Raw genomic sequence first — 17,284 nt, 5'->3', positions numbered from 1 at the left:
ACCTCTGGCACAGCACCAATATCAATCAAAACTCCAGGCAGGTGGGAAGCAGGGCAGCCAAAGGCCTTCACTTCAGGGCTGGGTGCTTGCGCACAATGCTTTGGGTGCGGGAAGGGGCAGGGCCCTGAGCTTGCCGGATGTGTGGGAGCCCGTGTGGTCCCAGGCAGATCCCAGAGAACCAGAAAAATGCCTCTGTCACACTCTCTCCTTGTTCCAGTTTTTCTCTTTCCCCACCCAACCAGGTTTGACTCAGTGCGCTAAGCCCTGAGCCACTCCCCTTTCTTCCCCCCTTCCGGGAGGTCTGTGCCCGGGGGCTGTTGGGAGCAGTCCTGAGGGGTAGGGTGGGGGAGGACACTCAATCCAGCACCTCTGGGAGCTGAGGCCAGGCCTCCACTCAACCGTTTCAGATCAAGACGGAAACAAGGACTTGAGTCCAGAATCCTCCTGAGTCAAGGTGCACAGATGGTTTTGGTTCCAGCAACCTGGGGCGGGTCTCAGCAGCGCAAATGGGCCTGAACGTCAGCCCGAATCGCTGGGTAGGATTAAACGGGATCAGGTATTATCAATGGCTCTCCGACTGCAGAATCCCATTCATGGGAACTGACACTGCTGTTAAAGCAAGGTGGGGCAGGGGAACACGGAGCAAGCACCTGGACCTTCTCAGCCGTGGTCAGTGAGAGCCAGGCCACAGAGGGCAACTGGAAGGGCAGGGCTTGGGGAGGAACCCCCAGGATCCCCTGCAGCTGGGGAGACTCACAGTTCAGCCCTAACCCAAACTGATCCCAATCTCTGTCCCAGCCGGGGACCAAACCCAGCCCCAGCCCCAAGCCAGAATGTCATCTCAAGTCCAGCCCTAGCCCTGACTTCTGCCCTCAACACCAAGGCTCTGCTTCTCCATGACTTGGAACAGCAGCCGGTGGGGGCACTGAATGCAAGCAGAGAGGAGGAGTCGCCGACGTACGCCAAGTCTTTGCCCTTTTCCCCCTTGAAATACGTGGTAACAGTCCTGGAGGCAGCGATGCGGAGCGGCGGGGGTGACAGCAGACGGGCAGCCTGTGGTGCCTCTCCACTCTTTATTCAGTCCTAATAAGTTAAGGGGCGGGCGGGTGGACTCTCCTAGGTGAGGACGCTGCTAACTGAAGGCAGCTGTTCCGCCAGCTGCTCCTCGATGCCCACCTCTTGGCACAGTGGATTGCCCTGCAGGTTGAGGAGGACCAGCCTGGGGCAAGAGGCAAGAGGCTGGAGTGCGGCACGCTGCTGGAGGCCTTGGGCAGGAGAGTCAAGGAAAGCTTAGTGGGTTCCCCCACCCCGCCAAGTCCACCTGCTCCCGGGCAGCCCTGGGGAGCTGGGCACTGCTGCCTGGAAGCCCGGCACATGGGCACCTCCCAGGCCTCGATGCAGGGAGCAAGGCTCCAGGTGGGGACTGCGAACCCCTCCCGACGGGGGCAGGCAGGAGGCACGGGAAGGAGGCTGGGCGCTGGAACACGGGTGGCAGGGCTACGGGAGGGTGGGGGCGGACTCCCCCCCATGATGCACTCCACCCACGCACAGAGGCGTTCCGGATTCAGCACTAGCCAAGGGCAATGGAGAACACATGGGTCATACGGTGGCTCTAAGTTCTGGTTTCTAAAAAGACTCAGAATGCTAGACTCTTGCAAATGCAGACTTCCTGATTTCACACCACATGATTTCCAGGAGCTCGCACAGGTTTCCTATTCATGAACTCGGCCCGCAGAACTCATGCTCTGGGCAACTCCACTAGGACAAGCCAGCATGGCCCCATGGTACCACTGCCAGGGCCCCCTCCCACACTCCACCTCAGGGTGACAGCCGCCTGCTGGCTGTCCGTCCCCCTACACTCTCCCCACTGAAAGGCACCCAGAGGAAGGATACGGTTGTTGGACAGGAACAGCTCCCGCAGCCGGGGAAGGTTAGTGACGCCGTCCAGTGACTCGATGGCATTATCATTGGCCTGCAGCACCTGGGAGCCGGGGGCAGGGAAGCACACGGCAGAGAAGGCAGCTGTGAGCTGGGGCTGTGTAAAAGCCACGGGAGAGCCCAGGGCGATCGGCTTCCAGGGCATGGGCGGGTGACGGCAGGGACGGCAAGTGGCTGCCTGTGGGGGCTGGCGGGTCCTGGACGTCTCTTTGTAGGGTGGGCAGACTTGTGAGGCGGAGGGGAAAGAGGACCACCCAGGATGGCAACGGAGGAGTTAAATGCTTTACCTCAAGGCAGCGCAGGGCGGCCAGGGCAGTGGGCAGGGATCGGAGACGATTGTGTGAAAGGTCAAGGTGGGTGACCAGGAGCAGCTGCTCCAGATGGCAGAGCACCGTCAGATCCTGGGGGAAGGGAGACACCCAGTGAGACCTGCCAGTGGGTCCTCAGTCACTGTTAGCAGGCCTTGCCCTTTGTGCCTGCCAGGTGCCGGGGGAAGCAGGTGGGAAGCTAACCGGACAGCCCACAGCAGCACATGCAACCAGGGACAGAGAGGGAGCACTGGGCGTGCAGTGGCCACGGGGCACGGCCAGGAGGAGGCAGCCTGGACAGCAGCAGGCACACAGGACAGGGGTGGACAAAGACACCACAGGAACAGCCCGGTGAGTGTGAATGTGAGTGTGAGTGTGGGAAGGGCCTCGGTGGGAGTGCAGGTAGGCTGCAGGGATGCATTGAAACTGATGCATTCGGAACACGGATCAGGAAGGACTGGAAACAGGAAGAGTGGGGCCTGGAAAGCTTATCAGGAATCTCTGGAAACTATCTGGGCTTCGGGCTCTGGGGCCTGCCAAGGGTGAGGAGCACGGGAGGATGCCGGAATTCCAGGAGGCATGGGAATTCCTGGAAGGAAGAATGAATACGTGACTGGCCCAGTGGAGGGGACAGCGCGGGGAAGGGACCAGTGACTCAGAATCTGCAAGGGGACAAAAAGACTGGTGGGAGGAGTGACGGAGAGCAAGGCCTGGGAGGAAGATGATGGATTCAATCTTGGCAGGAAGGTACCCGAGACTAGAGGCAAAGCTGGGGCTGTGTGAGGCCGGCCAACAGGGTGACACTGGGGGGGAGGGGCCCGCGACAGCCCGTACCTTGTGGGCCAGGTGCAGCACGCGCACATCCGCGTACTCCATCTTGAGCACACTGTTCTCCAGCAAGAACTTGCTGCGCAGGTCATCCAGATACGCTGCCCTCATTGGGTCCACGGCCTGGGGGGGATGGGCAGGGCGGGGCCCCGCGTCAGCCGCCTCCTCCTGCCTGCTGGGTGCCCCCCGGCGCTGTGTGCCCGCTTGCCCTTCTTACCTGGAGGGTCTGGAAGTACTGCAGCGTCTCCTTCTCGTACAGCAGGGGGTCCAGTGCCCGCATCAGCAGGATGATGGTGAGCAGGCACCCTGCGAAGAGGTGGGGACAAGGCGTCCCTGGATCCTTCTTACTGTCCTGCTTTCCCCAAGGGGCTGCCCCAGAAAGGGGCCCCTTAGAGGGCTCTGGGCAGCAGGTTCTCAGGGAACGGGCCTCGTACTGACTGATGGATTGATTTTTTTTTCTTTCCCACACCCTGGGCCTCACATTTATTCTCAGGCTCCAGTTCCTGCAGCTCCTTACAGGACTTGAGCTCGGACTGCAGCACTGTGGATTTGTCCACCGACAGCTCACACCTGAGGGTGGGAAACGGTGGGGAGAAGATGATGCCCATAGCCCTGGGGTACTGGTCACCCCCGTGGCTGGTCTGAGACCATCTCCCCAGAACCCAAGCCTTCCGCCCCAGCTGCCCGATGCCACCCTCCCCATCTGTGTTTCCTTGTCATCACCTGAACAGCTGCTCATCTGTGGCTGAGTCCCGGCACCATCCCTCCTGGCGACCTGGCGGAAAGAGAAGGTGTAGGAGGGGGGACACCCCCAGAGCAGGAGAGGGATGGGGGGGCCTGCAGCAAGGGGCAGGGCTGCAGGATGCATCACCTTTTAAAAGCACACACTCCTTGTGGACCCCGCCTGCTGTCCAAATGACACGAAACGTGTGTTGGGGCAACTGGTCGTTGAGGGAGGCGGTGGGCAGGTCGCAGAGCTGGGAGCACTCGGTCAAGGAAATGGCCCGGCCTCACGACTTTTCCAACTGTCCCACCCTAACCCTGCTCCAGACCCCGCTTCTGCCCCACCACCGATGCTGGGATACCCAGACGTGACTGGGCTGGTTCCTGCCATCTGGGGTTCTCCATTCCACCATCAGAGGTGACTCATCAGCCATGAGTAGCAAAGTATCTGTCCCAGGGCCCACCTGGCACAGGAGACAGAGAGACACCCATCAGCCCCCACAGCACCAGGCCCATAATCCCGCGGGGTTCTCCCGCAAAAGCTGCAGGACTCACTAGGACGGGCCGAGAGAAGCAGACAGTCAGACAGGCCTCGTCCCGGCTCACGTGCAGGCAGTGCAGAGCGTCCTGGGGGTCAGCTGAGGGGAGACACAGTCAGGAATCCTCGCATCTACCTTGGTTCCTTCCAAGCCCCCGATACTCGGCCTCCTCCCCCGTCGCTCACCTCGGCCCAGGAGCCAGCGGTGATAGAACCACGCGCTCTGATCGTTGGGGTCAGTGAAGAAGGCGTTCTGCACGAGCTCCAGCTCTGCGGGGGCCGGGAGGGGTGGGGCAGGGATGCTGGTGGGCTCCTGGCTGCCCCCACAGCCCACGCTCTCCTTCCAGCCCTCAATCTCACTGACACCCAGGCCTCCCACACGGGCCCACATTATGTTTCACCTTCCCCATCGGATACTGGAGCTCCCTGCAAGCCAAGGACCGAAGAACCAGGCAACAGGGCTGGAAGGGTGGGGCTGCAGAATCCTCCCCAGGACCCTGACCCTGCTCACCCTTGAGCAGCACGTCCTCCGGGAGGCGCCCCTGTGGTCCAGCATCTGGCTGGGGGTGCAGCTGGGGCAAGAGGCAGGAGCGGTAATGCCAGGAGGAGTAGTTGGAGAAGTTTCGGGTGATGAGGCTATCAGTGAAGGCCAGCTCGTCTGCGGGGGGCACAGCCGCCTGTGCAGCCACAAACCGCCGGTAGTCCCAGCAGTGAACTGGGGAGGAAGAGAGGGGACAGCAGATCTCAGAAGCAAGGCAGGAGGCGCTACCTGGCTGGCACCCCCAGGGTTCCCCGGGAGACGCCCCTAGAAACACCTTAACGAACTCCACCGAGGATATGTCTGGCTCTGTCATCTCTTTTGGCACGAGCACCAGTGGGCCCACCCTGGACATTCCTCTGCAGTCTGGGCCTGAGGCCCCCGTACTCGGATGAGGGGGACAGTGGGACAGAACCTGCAGGCACGTACAGTTCCGCTCATCCACCTCCAGGAAGCGGGCACACAGCTCCAGCTCCCGGGCCCAGTTGGGCTCGGGCAGGCGGCTCAGCAGCCAGCAGCGGTGATGCCAGGTACCATAGGACTTGGGGTTCACCCGCAGGCAGCTTTCCAGGAAGCCCAGTTCTGCTTTCACCAGAGCGGCCAGCTCCTCGGGGGACCTGCACCCAGAGGGGAAGTGAAGGTCAAGGCCCTCCACTACCCTGTCCATGGCCCTGGCTGCCCTGGATCCGTGCAAGGCAGGAGTGAGCCCAGGGCAGTCTCCCTGGGACCTCGAACCCTACGCACTTCTGGGTCTCCAGGTGCTGAAGCACTTCGCGCCGGCAGTTCCAGAGGGTGGCAAAATCAGGATTGGCTCCCAGAATCTGGCTCGTCAGTTCCAGCACTGATTCATCCAGCTCACCAGCCTGGCGCTGAGAAGATGGGCAGCAGGGTCAGCAGCTACACAAGCTGAGAATGCTCCAATATTCCGTGAATCCCATGCTATGCAACAGGTACTACGCCAAGCACTTTACAGGTATTCTCTCATGTAACCCTCCCAACAGCCTTATGCAATAGATGTAACTACTAGACCCATTTCACAGATGGACAAGCTGAGACCCAAGGGAGTCAGCAACTCATCCCAAGGTCATACAGCTGGAAAGATCTGGATCCAAGCAGTCTGACTCCAGGGCCCGGCTCTCGGCCTCTGTGCAATATTATGGGGTCCACTTGGGGTGCGGATAACTCTGAAGGTCCCACCTTTTGGAAGACGGCTTGGGTGGCTGACTGGTACAGCTTCAGCTTCTGCTCCCGCTCTAGCCTTTTGGCCTCCGCCTGCTCTTCCGATGTCTTCACCTTCAGGCGCCCGTGCTAGACAGGGGAGGGTGGGGAGAGTGTAGGTTGCTCTGCAGGGGCACCCCGGAAAACCTGCTGCAGAGTGCCACGTTCGGAAGGGGCAACCAAGGCGACACCACTCGGGGCCAGGGCGCGGGCATGCAGAGGTGAGGGGGTGGGCTCACAGTTCTCACCATGGTGTCGGCTCAGTTCAGGACAGGGGAGGGGTCCAGCGTAGAACGTGAAGTCTGGGGAGAGAGGTGTCAATCACGGAGCCCCGCCCCCACTAGCTCCGCCCCAGCTGCTCGCCGGAAGCTGCACGCGGGCCTGAGCGGAGACCCCCCCCCAAGGGTGCAAAGGGGTCTTGAGACGGGCATTGCATGCCCTGGCAGCGACGCCCACCCAGACTAGGACTTCGACCCGCGCGGCGCTTCCTACAGCCCGATCCGCAGGAACCAGAGCCCGAGGCAGGGCACCTGGGCGATGAGGACTACGCTGCACCCGGCAAGCTGCCGCTGCCCGCCCACCCCGCGGCTCCCAGGCACCCCCGCCCCGCGGGCGGACCCACCTGCACTGGGAGGAGGCGCGGGGGACGCGGAGCAGCGCCTGCCACCGAGCCCGGGCGCTGGCTAGAGCGGCGCCACGCCCCGGCTCCCCGCGGCGCAGCGCCCTCTACAGGCGCGGGGAGGGGCCCGCGGCGGCGGAGAGCGGCTTGCGCGGCGCGTGCGCCGAGCGGAAACGCCGAGTGCCCGTGCGCCTGGGTGTGTAGTGCGCATGTGCATGTGCCTTGCGTTGGGTCACGTATGCCGGTTAGCAACTTAACAGCAAATTAGGTGAAGAAGTTACTCCAAAAATCCACACGTTCCCTACTCCGTTTACCTCATTCCGGCCACGCTGACTTGCTGCTGGTCATGTCTAATGGTGGAGTTTCCTGTCCTGACATTTGACTCGCTGCTTTATCCTGAAACCCCTTTTCATGCACTTTAAAAAATTATTTATTTATTTTGGAAGGCAGAGTTATAGAGAGAATCTTCCATCCACTGCTTCACATCCCAGATGGCCACCAGGGCTGGGCCAGGCTGAAGCCGATAGCCAGGAGCTTCATCCGGGTCTCCCATATGAGTGCAGGGCCAAAACATTTGGGCCTTCCTCTGCTGCTTTTCCCACGCCATAAGCAGGGAGCTTGTTGGGAAACAGAGCGTCCTGGACACAGACAGGTGACCATACGGGATGTGGGTGTGCAGACGGCTGTTCTACCCGCCGCGCCACAATGCGGGCTGCTCGCCTGCACCCTCGCTTCTCCTCCATTCACCTTCCTTCCCAGATGTTGGTGATTTACAGTTCCCATTCTTCAGCCCTGTTCCTTGCACACGCTTCCGGGGTAAGCATGAATAAATGCAAGTCTCCCACTGCTTGGAGGTTCTGGTCGCCGTCCCACGGACCGCTGGCCCCACACTTTCTCTGGGTGACTTCATCCACACTCATGGTTTTAATTACCACCTGTAAGCTGATGACACTTACATTCCTGTCTCCAGCCCAGGTGTCTCACAGCCTTAATAAAAACAAATACATCTGTATGCGTACACGTTCAGAAACCTATTGGGTATCACCTGGGTGTCCCAGAGGCATCTCCATTTCCAAAGGTTAAAGTATATCAGTCTCCCATCTATCCTGCCTAAACACTGGCCTTTGGGTTTCCAATGTTGTGAATGGTGGTAGGTCCTCCCCACATTTTTTTTTTTTTTGAAAGGCAGAAAGACAGGAAGAGCTGTCATCTGCTGGTTCACTCTCCAAATGCCAGGCCAAGGTTGGGAGTCCATCTGGGTCTCCCCAGGTATTTGAGCTATCACTTGTTGCCTCCCAGTGTGTACATGAGCACGAGGAAGCTGGAATTGGAAGCTGGAGTTGGGACAGTGTCTTAATTGCTAGGCCAAATGCCTATCCCCTGCCCCCACTTAATTTTCTTTTTCAATTTATTTATTTACTTGATAGAGTTACAGAGAGAGAGAGAGTGCTTCCATCTACTGGTTCACTCCCCAAATGACCACAATGGCCAGGCAGAAGCCAGGAGCCAGGAGCTGCTTCTGAGTCTCCCATGTGAGTGACAGGGGCCCAAGCACTTGACCATCTTCCACTGCTTTCCCAAGTGCATTAGCAGAGAGTTGGATTGGAAGTGGAGCAGTCGGGTTTTGAGATGGTGTCCATATGGGATGCCAGGGTGTTGCAGGCCACTACTTAACCTGCCACGCTACAATGCCGGCTGACACCCTGTCCCCTGCCCCTGCCACGTCTTCATCTCCTTTAAATACCCTGTCCATTCACACTACCACCATGAATTCAAGCTCTTCATTTCTTCCCCCAGATGGTCAGACTCCTCAGAGTTCTGCATCTCATTCTCCTATTATCAATTCCCTCCTCTGTGTTACTGGATTTATCTTTTGTAAAATGTAGTGGCACATCCGTCCCTAAAAGCCTCCAGTGCCCCGACAGCTTTTCAGGACAGAACTTGGACCTCTTAGCCAAGCTCATCAGGACTTTTGGCACTGGGGCCCCGCCCCACCCCCCTCTGGCCTTTTGTCTTGTCTGACCCTATTGAAAAACCAAAGCTTCACTCCATCCTCCAGAACTACTTGCATTTTCCCAAATGTGTTAACCTATTTCCTCTTCTTGATTCGCCTTCCTCCACACCCCTCACGTGCCTGGGTAATTCCTATTCATCTTTAAGTTTCAATTCAAGAGGCAGCCTTTGTGGAGCAGAGGGTGAAGTCACTGCCTGGGATGCCCACTTCTCAGGTTGGGGCGCTGGTTTGAGTCCCAGCTCCTCCACTTCCAATCCAGCTTGCTGCTAATGCTCCCAGGAAGCAGTGGAGGATGTCTCAAGCACTTGAGTTCCTGCCTGGATAGAGATCCTTGCCCCTGGCTTTGACCTGGCCCAGGCCTGGGTGCTGTGGCCATTTGTGGAGAGGATCAGTGTATGAAAGATACCTCTCTACGTTTCTCTGAAGGGAGGAGAGAACTTCCACTTTGATTATGGCCTTGTCCAAATAATGTTGGAGTTTGTGAACTCAAGAGGCTTCCATAGCCTTGGCAGCTGATGACAAGAGCCTCGGGTGATTACTTACATCATAAATAAGAGTGTCAATTGTTAAATCAACAACAGGAGTCACTGTGCAGTTGTTCCCCATGTAGGATCTCTGTACTTTATACTTCGTGTGTCTCTGTGGGTGCAAACTTTCAAATCTTTACTCAGTATAGAGTTGATCTTCTGTATATAAAGATAATTAAAAATGAATCTTAATGAAGAATGGGATGGGAGAGGGAGTAGGAGGTGGGATGGTTTGCGGGTAGGAGGGTGGTTATGGGGGGAAGAACCGCTATAATCCAAAAGTTGTACTTTCGAAATTTATATTTATTAAATAAAAGTTTTCTATAAAAATTTTTTAAAAGATAAAAAAGATCTCTCTCTCTCTCTCTTTCTCAATCTCTGTCACTCTGCCTTTAAATGAATAGATCTTCAACAAAAAGTTTTACTCAAGTGTCACCTCCAGGAAGTCCTCCAAAATGCCCAGTCTGATTTCACAGGCTTTCATGTGTGCTGTCAAAGAGGCTGCTTTTTGTGTGTGTGTGACTACTATAAAGCTTGGTTTGTGTGCCTGCTTTTCATATCAGATTGAAAGTTCCTGGGACCATTGCTGTGGCGTAGCGGATAAAGCTGCCGTCTGCAGTGCTGGCATCCCAAATGGGCACTCGTTCGAGTCCCGGCTGCTCTACTTTGGATCCAGCTCTCTGCTGTGACCTGGGAAAGCAGTAGAGGATGGCCCAAATCCTTGGGCCCCTGTACCTTTGTGGGAGACCCGGAAGAAGCTCCTGGCTCCTGACTTCAGATGGGCATGGCTCCGGCCCTTGCGGTCATCTGGGGAGTGAACCAGGGGGTGGAAGACCACTCTCTCTCTGTCTCTGTCTCTCTCTCTTCCTCTCTGTAACTCTGCCAGAAAACAGAACACATACTTTTAAAAAAAAAAAAAAAGATTTATTAATTTATTTGAGAGACAGAGTTACAGACAGAGCTGTGCCAATCTGAAGCCAGGAACCAGGAGCTTCCTCTGGGTCTCCACATGGGTACAGGGGCCCAAGCACTTAGGCCAGCACTGGCTGCTTTCCCAGGCCATCAGCAGGGAGCTGGATTGGAAGAGGAGTAGCTGGAACTCGAACCAGCGCCCATAGGGGATGCTGGTGCCGCAGGCAGAGGATCAACCCACTTCACCACAGCACCAGCCCTGAAAATGCAGCTTTAACTCTGTTTCCTCTGCATCTCCCTTAGGCCAGGAAATGTGTGCAGTGTGCACACCGTGTGCTGTCTTTTCCTAGGTCCTGTAACGAGTTACACAGGAAAACAGGTGCTTTCCTGGTCTTGTGTGGAAAGACTGACCCCATCTGCTGGTTATCTGTGTCAGGCGCTGGGATGGGAGCTTTGGGTACACACAGGACCACGTGTGGGAGGCAGCAGCAGAATGGTTAAGAACATGGACTCTGGAGCCCCCTGCCTGGGTTCAAATCCTGAGTTAGCTGCTTGCCAGCTGTGTGACCTGAGGCAAGTCATTTGGCTTCTGTGCCTCAGTTTCTCCAGTAACCAAGGAGGTATATTAACTAGATGCTAGGGATGAAATTCAGATTAAATAAAACAATCTATGGGGCTGGCGTGCATTGCTTATGGGTGCCAGTTTGTGTCCCGGCTGCCCCACTTCTGCTCCGGTTGCCTGCTAATGGTCTGGGAAAAGCAGCCTGCACTGAGTAACAGCTCAGTAAGCTTATTATTGGGCCCGGTGTTGTAGCACAGTGGGTTAAACTGCTGCCTGCATCTCCTATCAGAGCGCCAGGCGTGAGTCCTGGCTGCTCAGAGTTCTGGCTGCTCTTCTTCCAATCCAGCTCCCTGTTAATGTGCCTGGGAAAGCAGTGGAGGATGGTCCAAGTATTTGGGCCCCTGCCACCCACGCGGCAAAGCTGGATTGAGTGCCAGGCTCCTGGATTCAGCCTGGACCAGTCCCTGCTATTGCAGCCATTTGAGGAGTAGACTAGCAGATGGAAGATTTCTCTCTCTCCATCTCTCTCTCTCCTCCTTATCACTCTTTCACATAAATAAATAAATTTTTAAAAAATTATGATTATTTCTAATCTTTGTTACAACATGCAAGGAAACATTTTTAACTTTCTGCTTTTTAAATTTTTTTTTTATGTAAGGAAACTTAAGGCTCAGAAAGAGTAAGTAACTTGCTAAGGCCTGCCTGTGGCCCAAGGGGACCCATGTTCATTGTGGCCCAGCCCTCCCACCACCTCCTTCCCTGCTTTTTTTTTTTTTTGGCCACCACCTGTTCTGACTTCCTGCTCATATGCACTCACAAGTACAACCAGATACCTGGAACACAGACAGCCACAGGTGCAGCTTGCTCAGGTACAGTCTTACATCATCATCACCAGGGGAGGAGGAGGAGGAAAGGGGGTGGATGCAGGCTGAGGTAAGCGTGAAATGTGGCGCGATTAGCAACCTTGAAACTGGGAAGGTTGAGTCAAAGCAAAGAGAGGAAGTGAGTGTCCTGAAAGAATCTGCGTGTCAGAAGGTCGGGCTGGGGTTCTGGAAAGGGGACAGGCAGTCATTTCAGGCGAATAAAATGACAGGAGGGAGGGAGGGGCAGAGAAAGCCGAGCTACTTAGCTGGCTGGCCAGAGAGCCAGAAGCCAGCAGGTGCCTTTGGAGATAAGAGCAGTGGGACTGCTGCAGAGCCTCTTGCCCAAAGGCAGAAGGCGCTGTCCCAGGCTGTATTTGGCCCTGAGTTGGGAGGGACGCATGCAGGTGTGTGAGAGGCCGTGATCTGATGGGGTTGAGGAAGGAATTGTTCTGCTCTCTGTGTAGAGAAAGGAATGAGCAGTTATTGGGTATGAGCTGTGCCCCAGCCATCTCAGTTAATGCAGTCACTGTGTGAAGTAGGTGTTACTATTCATATTTTATAGTGAAGAAACTGCACGCAGCGGGTTCACCAAGGTTAACAGCTTGCCCAAAGCCACCCAGCTGGGATGAAGCAGAGCCAGAACTCAAACCAAGCCCAGGTGTCTGCTATACGGTGGGAGCGGCCATTGCCAGAGGCCTAAACTTGAGTTTCTGAAACCTGGCGCCCGGGAATGCTGGCTGCCTCCTACATCGCCAGCCTTTACTCCTGCTCCCAGCACACGCACATGCACACACATGCACACACTCACATGCGCACACGCACACACTCACACACGGCTCTGGGACCCTGAGCTGGTCACTGACCAGAGAAAGTTGGGAGGAAGGGAAGGGACCATGAATCCTGGGTCATGGCATCACTCAGACCTTGGCTGGAAGCCATGGTCTGGAGGCAGACACTGGAGCTATGGCTGGGTGTGTGCAGTGTGTTTAGCAGTCGTCACTTGATGTTTAGCATCAGAGCTGTGCCTCGTGGAACACTGAGTGCCAAGGATTCAGTGCTGAGCCACAGACAATTTCTGCCTCCGTAGAGTTTCCTGTTGAGTGCAGCACTGCCCAGTAGAACTTTCTGTGTCCATGGATACGATGGTCAATATCTACACTGTGCGGTGCAGTTGCCCCCAGCCCCGCGTGGCTACCGAGCACTTGAAATGTGGCTAATGCGGTTGCAGAACTGAATTTAGCGTGAACATTTTTAAAATTAATTAAATAGTCACATGGCGCTAAGAGTTGTTATTGGATGGGACTGGTGTCAGGGGTGAGTCGTGTAAGTAGGAGTAGGAGAGGGCCCATGGGGACCCTCAGAAGGGGCATCCCCTCCCCTCAATTGAGGTTGGATCAGAGGAATTCCCTCCGGATCTGCCGATGTGCATGGATCACGATTTTTCCCCCAGGACTCCTGAAGCTTCTTTTATTCTTGCTGTAAAACTGTTGCATAACCCCCAGACGGAGGGTGCCCGTTCGTCAGCACGCAGCTCGGACTCTGCTGTTTCACAACTGTCCCAGCCAAAGGGATGGTTAAGGAGTTAGTGGGGAGCTGGGGAGTAGGCTAAGTGTGGGGGACGGGCTAGAAATCACCCTCGGGGCTGGCACTGTGGCATAGCGGGTGAAGCCACTGGCTGCAGTGCCAGCATCCCATATGGACGTCGGCTGCTCCACTTCCGGTCCAGCTCTCTGCTATGGTCTGGGATAGCAGTGGAAGATGGCCATGGTCCTTGGGCCCCTACAGCCACACGGGAGATCTGGAAGAAGCTCCTGGCTCCTGGCTCTAGATCAGCACAGCTCCAGCCATTGCAGCCGAGTGAACCAGTGGATGGAAGATCTCTCTCTCTCTCTTTGCCTCTCTCTAACTCTGCCTTTCAAATAAATAAATAAATCTTTTAAAAAATTTCATTAAAAAAAAAACAGCCTCACCAGGGACCGGCACTGTGGTGCAGCAGCTAAGCCTCTGCCTGCAACCTTAGCATCCCATTCCTGAACAGTGTTTTGTGTCCCATCCTGGCTGCTCTGCTTCCAATCCAGCTCATGCTATGCGCTTGGGAAAGCAGACGAGGATGACCCAAATACTTGGGTCCCTGCCGTCCGTGTGAGAGACTCGGACGGGAATTCTGGGCTCCTGGCCTCAGCCTGGCCCAGACCTGGCTCTTGTGGCCATTTGGGGGGGTGGTGAACCAGAAGATGCAAGATCTCTTTCTCCTCGTGTCTTCCTCTCTCTCTCTAACTCTGCCTTTCGTGTAAATAAAATAAATCTAAAGGCCGGCGCTGCGGCTCAGTAGGCTAATCCTCTGCCTTGCAGCGCCGGCACACCGGGTTCTAGTCCCGGTCGGGGCGCCAGATTCTGTCCCGGTTGCCCCTCTTCCAGGCCAGCCCTCTGCTGTGGCCAGGGAGTGCAGTGGAGGATGGCCCAAGTCCTTGGGCCCTGCACCCCATGGGAGACCAGGATAAGTGCCTGGCTCCTGCCATCGGATCAGCGCGGTGCGCCAGCCGCAGCGCACCGGCCGCGGCGGCCATTGGAGGGTGAACCAACGGCAAAGGAAGACCTTTCTGTCTGTCTCTCTCACTGTCCACTCTGCCTTTCAAAATAAATAAATAAATAAATCTAAAAACAAAAGAAATCAGGAAAGGTCAAAATGGAAGGAAGGAAGGAAAGGAGAGAGAGAGAGAGAGAGAGAGAGAGAACCCCCTCAAGGATTCTTAGCAGAGCCAGGAATGCAGCTCCGTGTGCCTGTGGCCTCGGCCGGTGGGAAGCAAGGATGAGGCGGGAAGGGACTGTTTCTGGGGATGAACCAGCAGGCCTGGGTGGCATGTGGGGCTGAGGTGGAGGAACAAAGGCCCCTTTGAGTCTGACGGCAGGCCGTAAAGCGAGAGACCAGAGGCAGGCCGTAAAGCGAGAGAGCAGAGCGTGTGGGTACCACGGAGGTCTCGGGACTCCGGACTTGGTGGAGGGAGCAGAGGAGAAAGGGCTGCCTCTAACACATCCACTTTGATGTGCCGATGGCCTGAGGCAGCGAGAAACACCTGCCTGGAGAGAGGCAGAGAGGTCAGGGTGGGAGAGGCCGGCGTGGGTGCCGGGCATGTGCAGGTAGTAATTACACCCCAGCATGTGGAGGGAACCCACAAACAAGCATCGGCGGAGTCATGGCCGGGGCAGGGCGGGGAGGGGGGTGGTGGTGGTGCGGGGCGGGGCAGGTCTGCATTGGAGAGCAAAGGGAGAAGTGGCTCACAAAGGGAGGGGAGAGTGCTTCTGTGCCCTTGCGGCCGTTACTGATGAGAAATAGCAATGACTAAATGCTTCATGGCCGCCCTGACAAGACAGACTCTGCCCAAGGCCCCAGAACTCGGCGCCCAGGCTGCGGGATTGCTGGCAACCTGCTCTGGCTTCCTCCTGCCTTGCCTTACCCACCGTTCTGCCAGAGCCGGCCAAGGCAGGGGGAGAGGGAAGAGAGCAGGAGGAAGTCTCAGGAGGCCTCCGGGAAGCTGGCCTGGTGGGAAGGTGCCAGCCAGGACGGCCTGGTGGCGGGATCTTCCCGGGGCCCCAGCTCAGCAGGCAACAGTGTTTAGACATTTGGATGGAGGCACCTTGGGGACTAGAGAGGAAATAGAACATCAGGAAGGTTGAGGCTCAGCACAAGTCGGGGGGAAAGGAACTGAAAGGGAAAGAGCTGAGCAAACACCTGCCACGCACAGTGAGGGCAAAGTTGAAGCCTACACAGACACAGACGCATGCACACACGCACGCACGCACGCCTACGCATGCAGAAGTGCCCACTCGTTACCGCTCAGACAGGGACTTCCTCTGCCCTCAGCTTCCTGATCCTTTCTTGAGAACTCTCACCACCACGGGACAGATGTCAGAGGACGAGGGGGCTTGACAAACTCCCAGCAGCCCGGGGTTATTCAGGAACCGGAAATCGCACACACATTGGCTGGTGGTGGAGCCAGGTTTCCCAGGGCTCTTGCAGCTGTCGGCTCTGTCTCAGTATGTGTTTAGCAGCACGCAGCAGACTCTGGATAGGATGCAGGGTTAGCAGATAGTTATAATTCACAGGAAGTTCAGCCACCAATAGTATTAACTAATGTGTCTCTGTCAACCTGGAAGGAGGTCCTTATGCGCCCCCCCCCTTTTTTTAAGATTTATTTTATTTATTTATTTATTTTATTTATTTTTTTTTTGACAGGCAGAGTGGACAGTGAGAGAGAGAGACAGAGAGAAAGGTCTTCCTTTTGCCGTTGGTTCACCCTCCAATGGCTGCCGTGGCCGGCGCGCTGCAGCCGGCGTACCGCGCTGATCCGATGGCAGGAGCCAGGAGCCAGGTGCTTTTCCTGGTCTCCCATGGGGTGCAGGGCCCAAGCACCTGGGCCATCCTCCACTTCACTCCCTGGCCACAGCAGAGAGCTGGCCTGGAAGAGGGGCAACCGGGACAGAATCCGGCGCCCCGACCGGGACTAGAACCCGGTGTGCCGGCGCCGCTAGGTGGAGGATTAGCCTAGTGAGCCGCTGCGCCAGCCAAGATTTATTTTATTTATTTGACACATGGAGTTATAGACAGAGAGGGAGGGAGAGAGAGAGAGAGAGAGAGAATCTTCCATCCACTGGTTCACTCACCAAATAGCCACACAGGCTGAAGCTGCGAGCCAGGAGCTTCTTCCAGGTCTCCCACATGGATGCAGGGGCCCAAGGACTTGGGCTATCTTCTGCTGCTTTCCCAGGCCATTAGCAGGGAGCTGGATTGGAAGTGGAGTGGCCAGGATTTAAACCAGAGCCCATATGGGATGCTGGCATTGCAGGTGGCTGCTTAACCCACTACGCCACAGCGCCAGCCCCATGGTGGCTCCTTTTCAATGACATGTAGGATGGACACAAGTGTGCCGTTCTGTGTTGTTGAAGATGGATAGCGTGTCACTGGGAGGAATCCAGCCAGATGGTTGGGCCAGCTTTGACCAGAGGAGAAGAGAGAGAGAGTCTGGTTCTCTGCTTCTAAAGTAATTATCTATACCAGAGCAAAGATGTGTGGGGATTGGAATAACGCCAATCTGTGGGGGCAGGAGGATTCTGGTGGAGAGAATGGACCCTGTGATTTTCTAGCTAAGACTCTTCCGTGCCACGGAGTGACACTAGGAGAGCCTTAGTGCTGAGCACAAGTGGTACCCAGGCCCCAGCTCTGTGAAAGTCAGCCCTGTTGGAAGTGTGTGGTCTATTTTGAGAAGGACGAGAGTTAATTGTAGCATCAGACGGATGGATCAGGATGGCGAGGCGAGCCCACGGCCTGAGAGAGAGCAGAGATGCTGCCCTGCAAGAGCAGATTCTGGGGCCAGATGGTCATCTTAATTCCTGAAACAGAAGCTACACGGTTCTGTGTGTCTTGAGAAAAAAAAAAAAAAAGAGCAAAGACCAGGGAGCGAATGTAGACTCATTATAAGGAAGAACTTTCTAATAATTAAAGCTTCCCATGGGAGAAATGGACAAGAAAGAGCGGTGGTGAGTTCACCATCGTGGGAGGCAATCAAGTGTTGCTTGGCCTACCGATTTGTGAGAAAGTAGTAGAGGACACTCAGGGACCAGATTCTCCACCCTGAAGCTCTGAATGGTGGCTGGAGTGCCCTCCACACTCTGCATTACCCCGTGCCCTGAGTCCTGGG

General features: G+C 56.1%; 1 protein-coding gene across 8 annotated transcripts; it reads right to left on the bottom strand.

Annotated features, from left to right (window-relative positions):
- Positions 1–1,059: 1,059 nt before the first annotated feature.
- RABGGTA (Rab geranylgeranyltransferase subunit alpha) lies at positions 1,060–15,593 on the bottom strand. 8 transcript variants are annotated; one of them, XR_011380790.1, is made up of 17 exons: positions 15,421–15,557; positions 6,340–6,393; positions 6,071–6,181; positions 5,618–5,742; positions 5,303–5,490; positions 4,847–5,050; positions 4,522–4,605; positions 4,353–4,435; positions 4,160–4,261; positions 3,946–4,051; positions 3,798–3,849; positions 3,556–3,644; positions 3,292–3,380; positions 3,081–3,197; positions 2,226–2,835; positions 1,894–1,981; positions 1,060–1,265 (listed from the first exon to the last, which is right to left on the bottom strand). XR_011380790.1 is itself a non-coding variant. In XM_051822728.2 (17 exons), exons 2-17 carry the CDS (start codon positions 6,340–6,342, stop codon positions 1,117–1,119), a joined length of 1,704 nt encoding a protein of 567 aa, XP_051678688.2. In that variant the 5' UTR covers positions 6,343–6,393; positions 15,421–15,593; the 3' UTR covers positions 1,060–1,116. The 8 variants fall into 8 exon arrangements, 5 of the variants coding, with proteins under 5 accessions (XP_051678688.2, XP_069909919.1, XP_008267660.3 ...); XR_011380789.1 differs by lacking the exon at positions 15,421–15,557 and adding an exon at positions 6,714–6,842; XR_011380791.1 differs by lacking the exon at positions 15,421–15,557 and adding an exon at positions 6,548–6,720.
- Between the last annotated feature and the right edge of the window lie 1,691 nt (positions 15,594–17,284).

The sequence above is a fragment of the Oryctolagus cuniculus genome, chromosome 12 (genome assembly GCF_964237555.1).
Source record: "Oryctolagus cuniculus chromosome 12, mOryCun1.1, whole genome shotgun sequence".
NCBI lineage: Eukaryota > Metazoa > Chordata > Mammalia > Lagomorpha > Leporidae > Oryctolagus > Oryctolagus cuniculus.
The sequence above is the reverse complement of the archived record's forward strand: the minus strand, read 5'-3'. Positions and strand labels throughout refer to the sequence as shown.

Bases quoted from the DNA above. Each gene is read 5' to 3' on its own strand.
- RABGGTA (XM_051822728.2), bottom strand. The intron at 5,743-6,070 runs GTGGGACCTTCA...CCATCTTCTCAG, and splicing joins CCCAAGCCGTCTTCCAAAAG to CGCCAGGCTGGTGAGCTGGA. The intron at 5,491-5,617 runs GTGCGTAGGGTT...CTCTGGGTGCAG, and splicing joins CAGCACCTGGAGACCCAGAA to GTCCCCCGAGGAGCTGGCCG.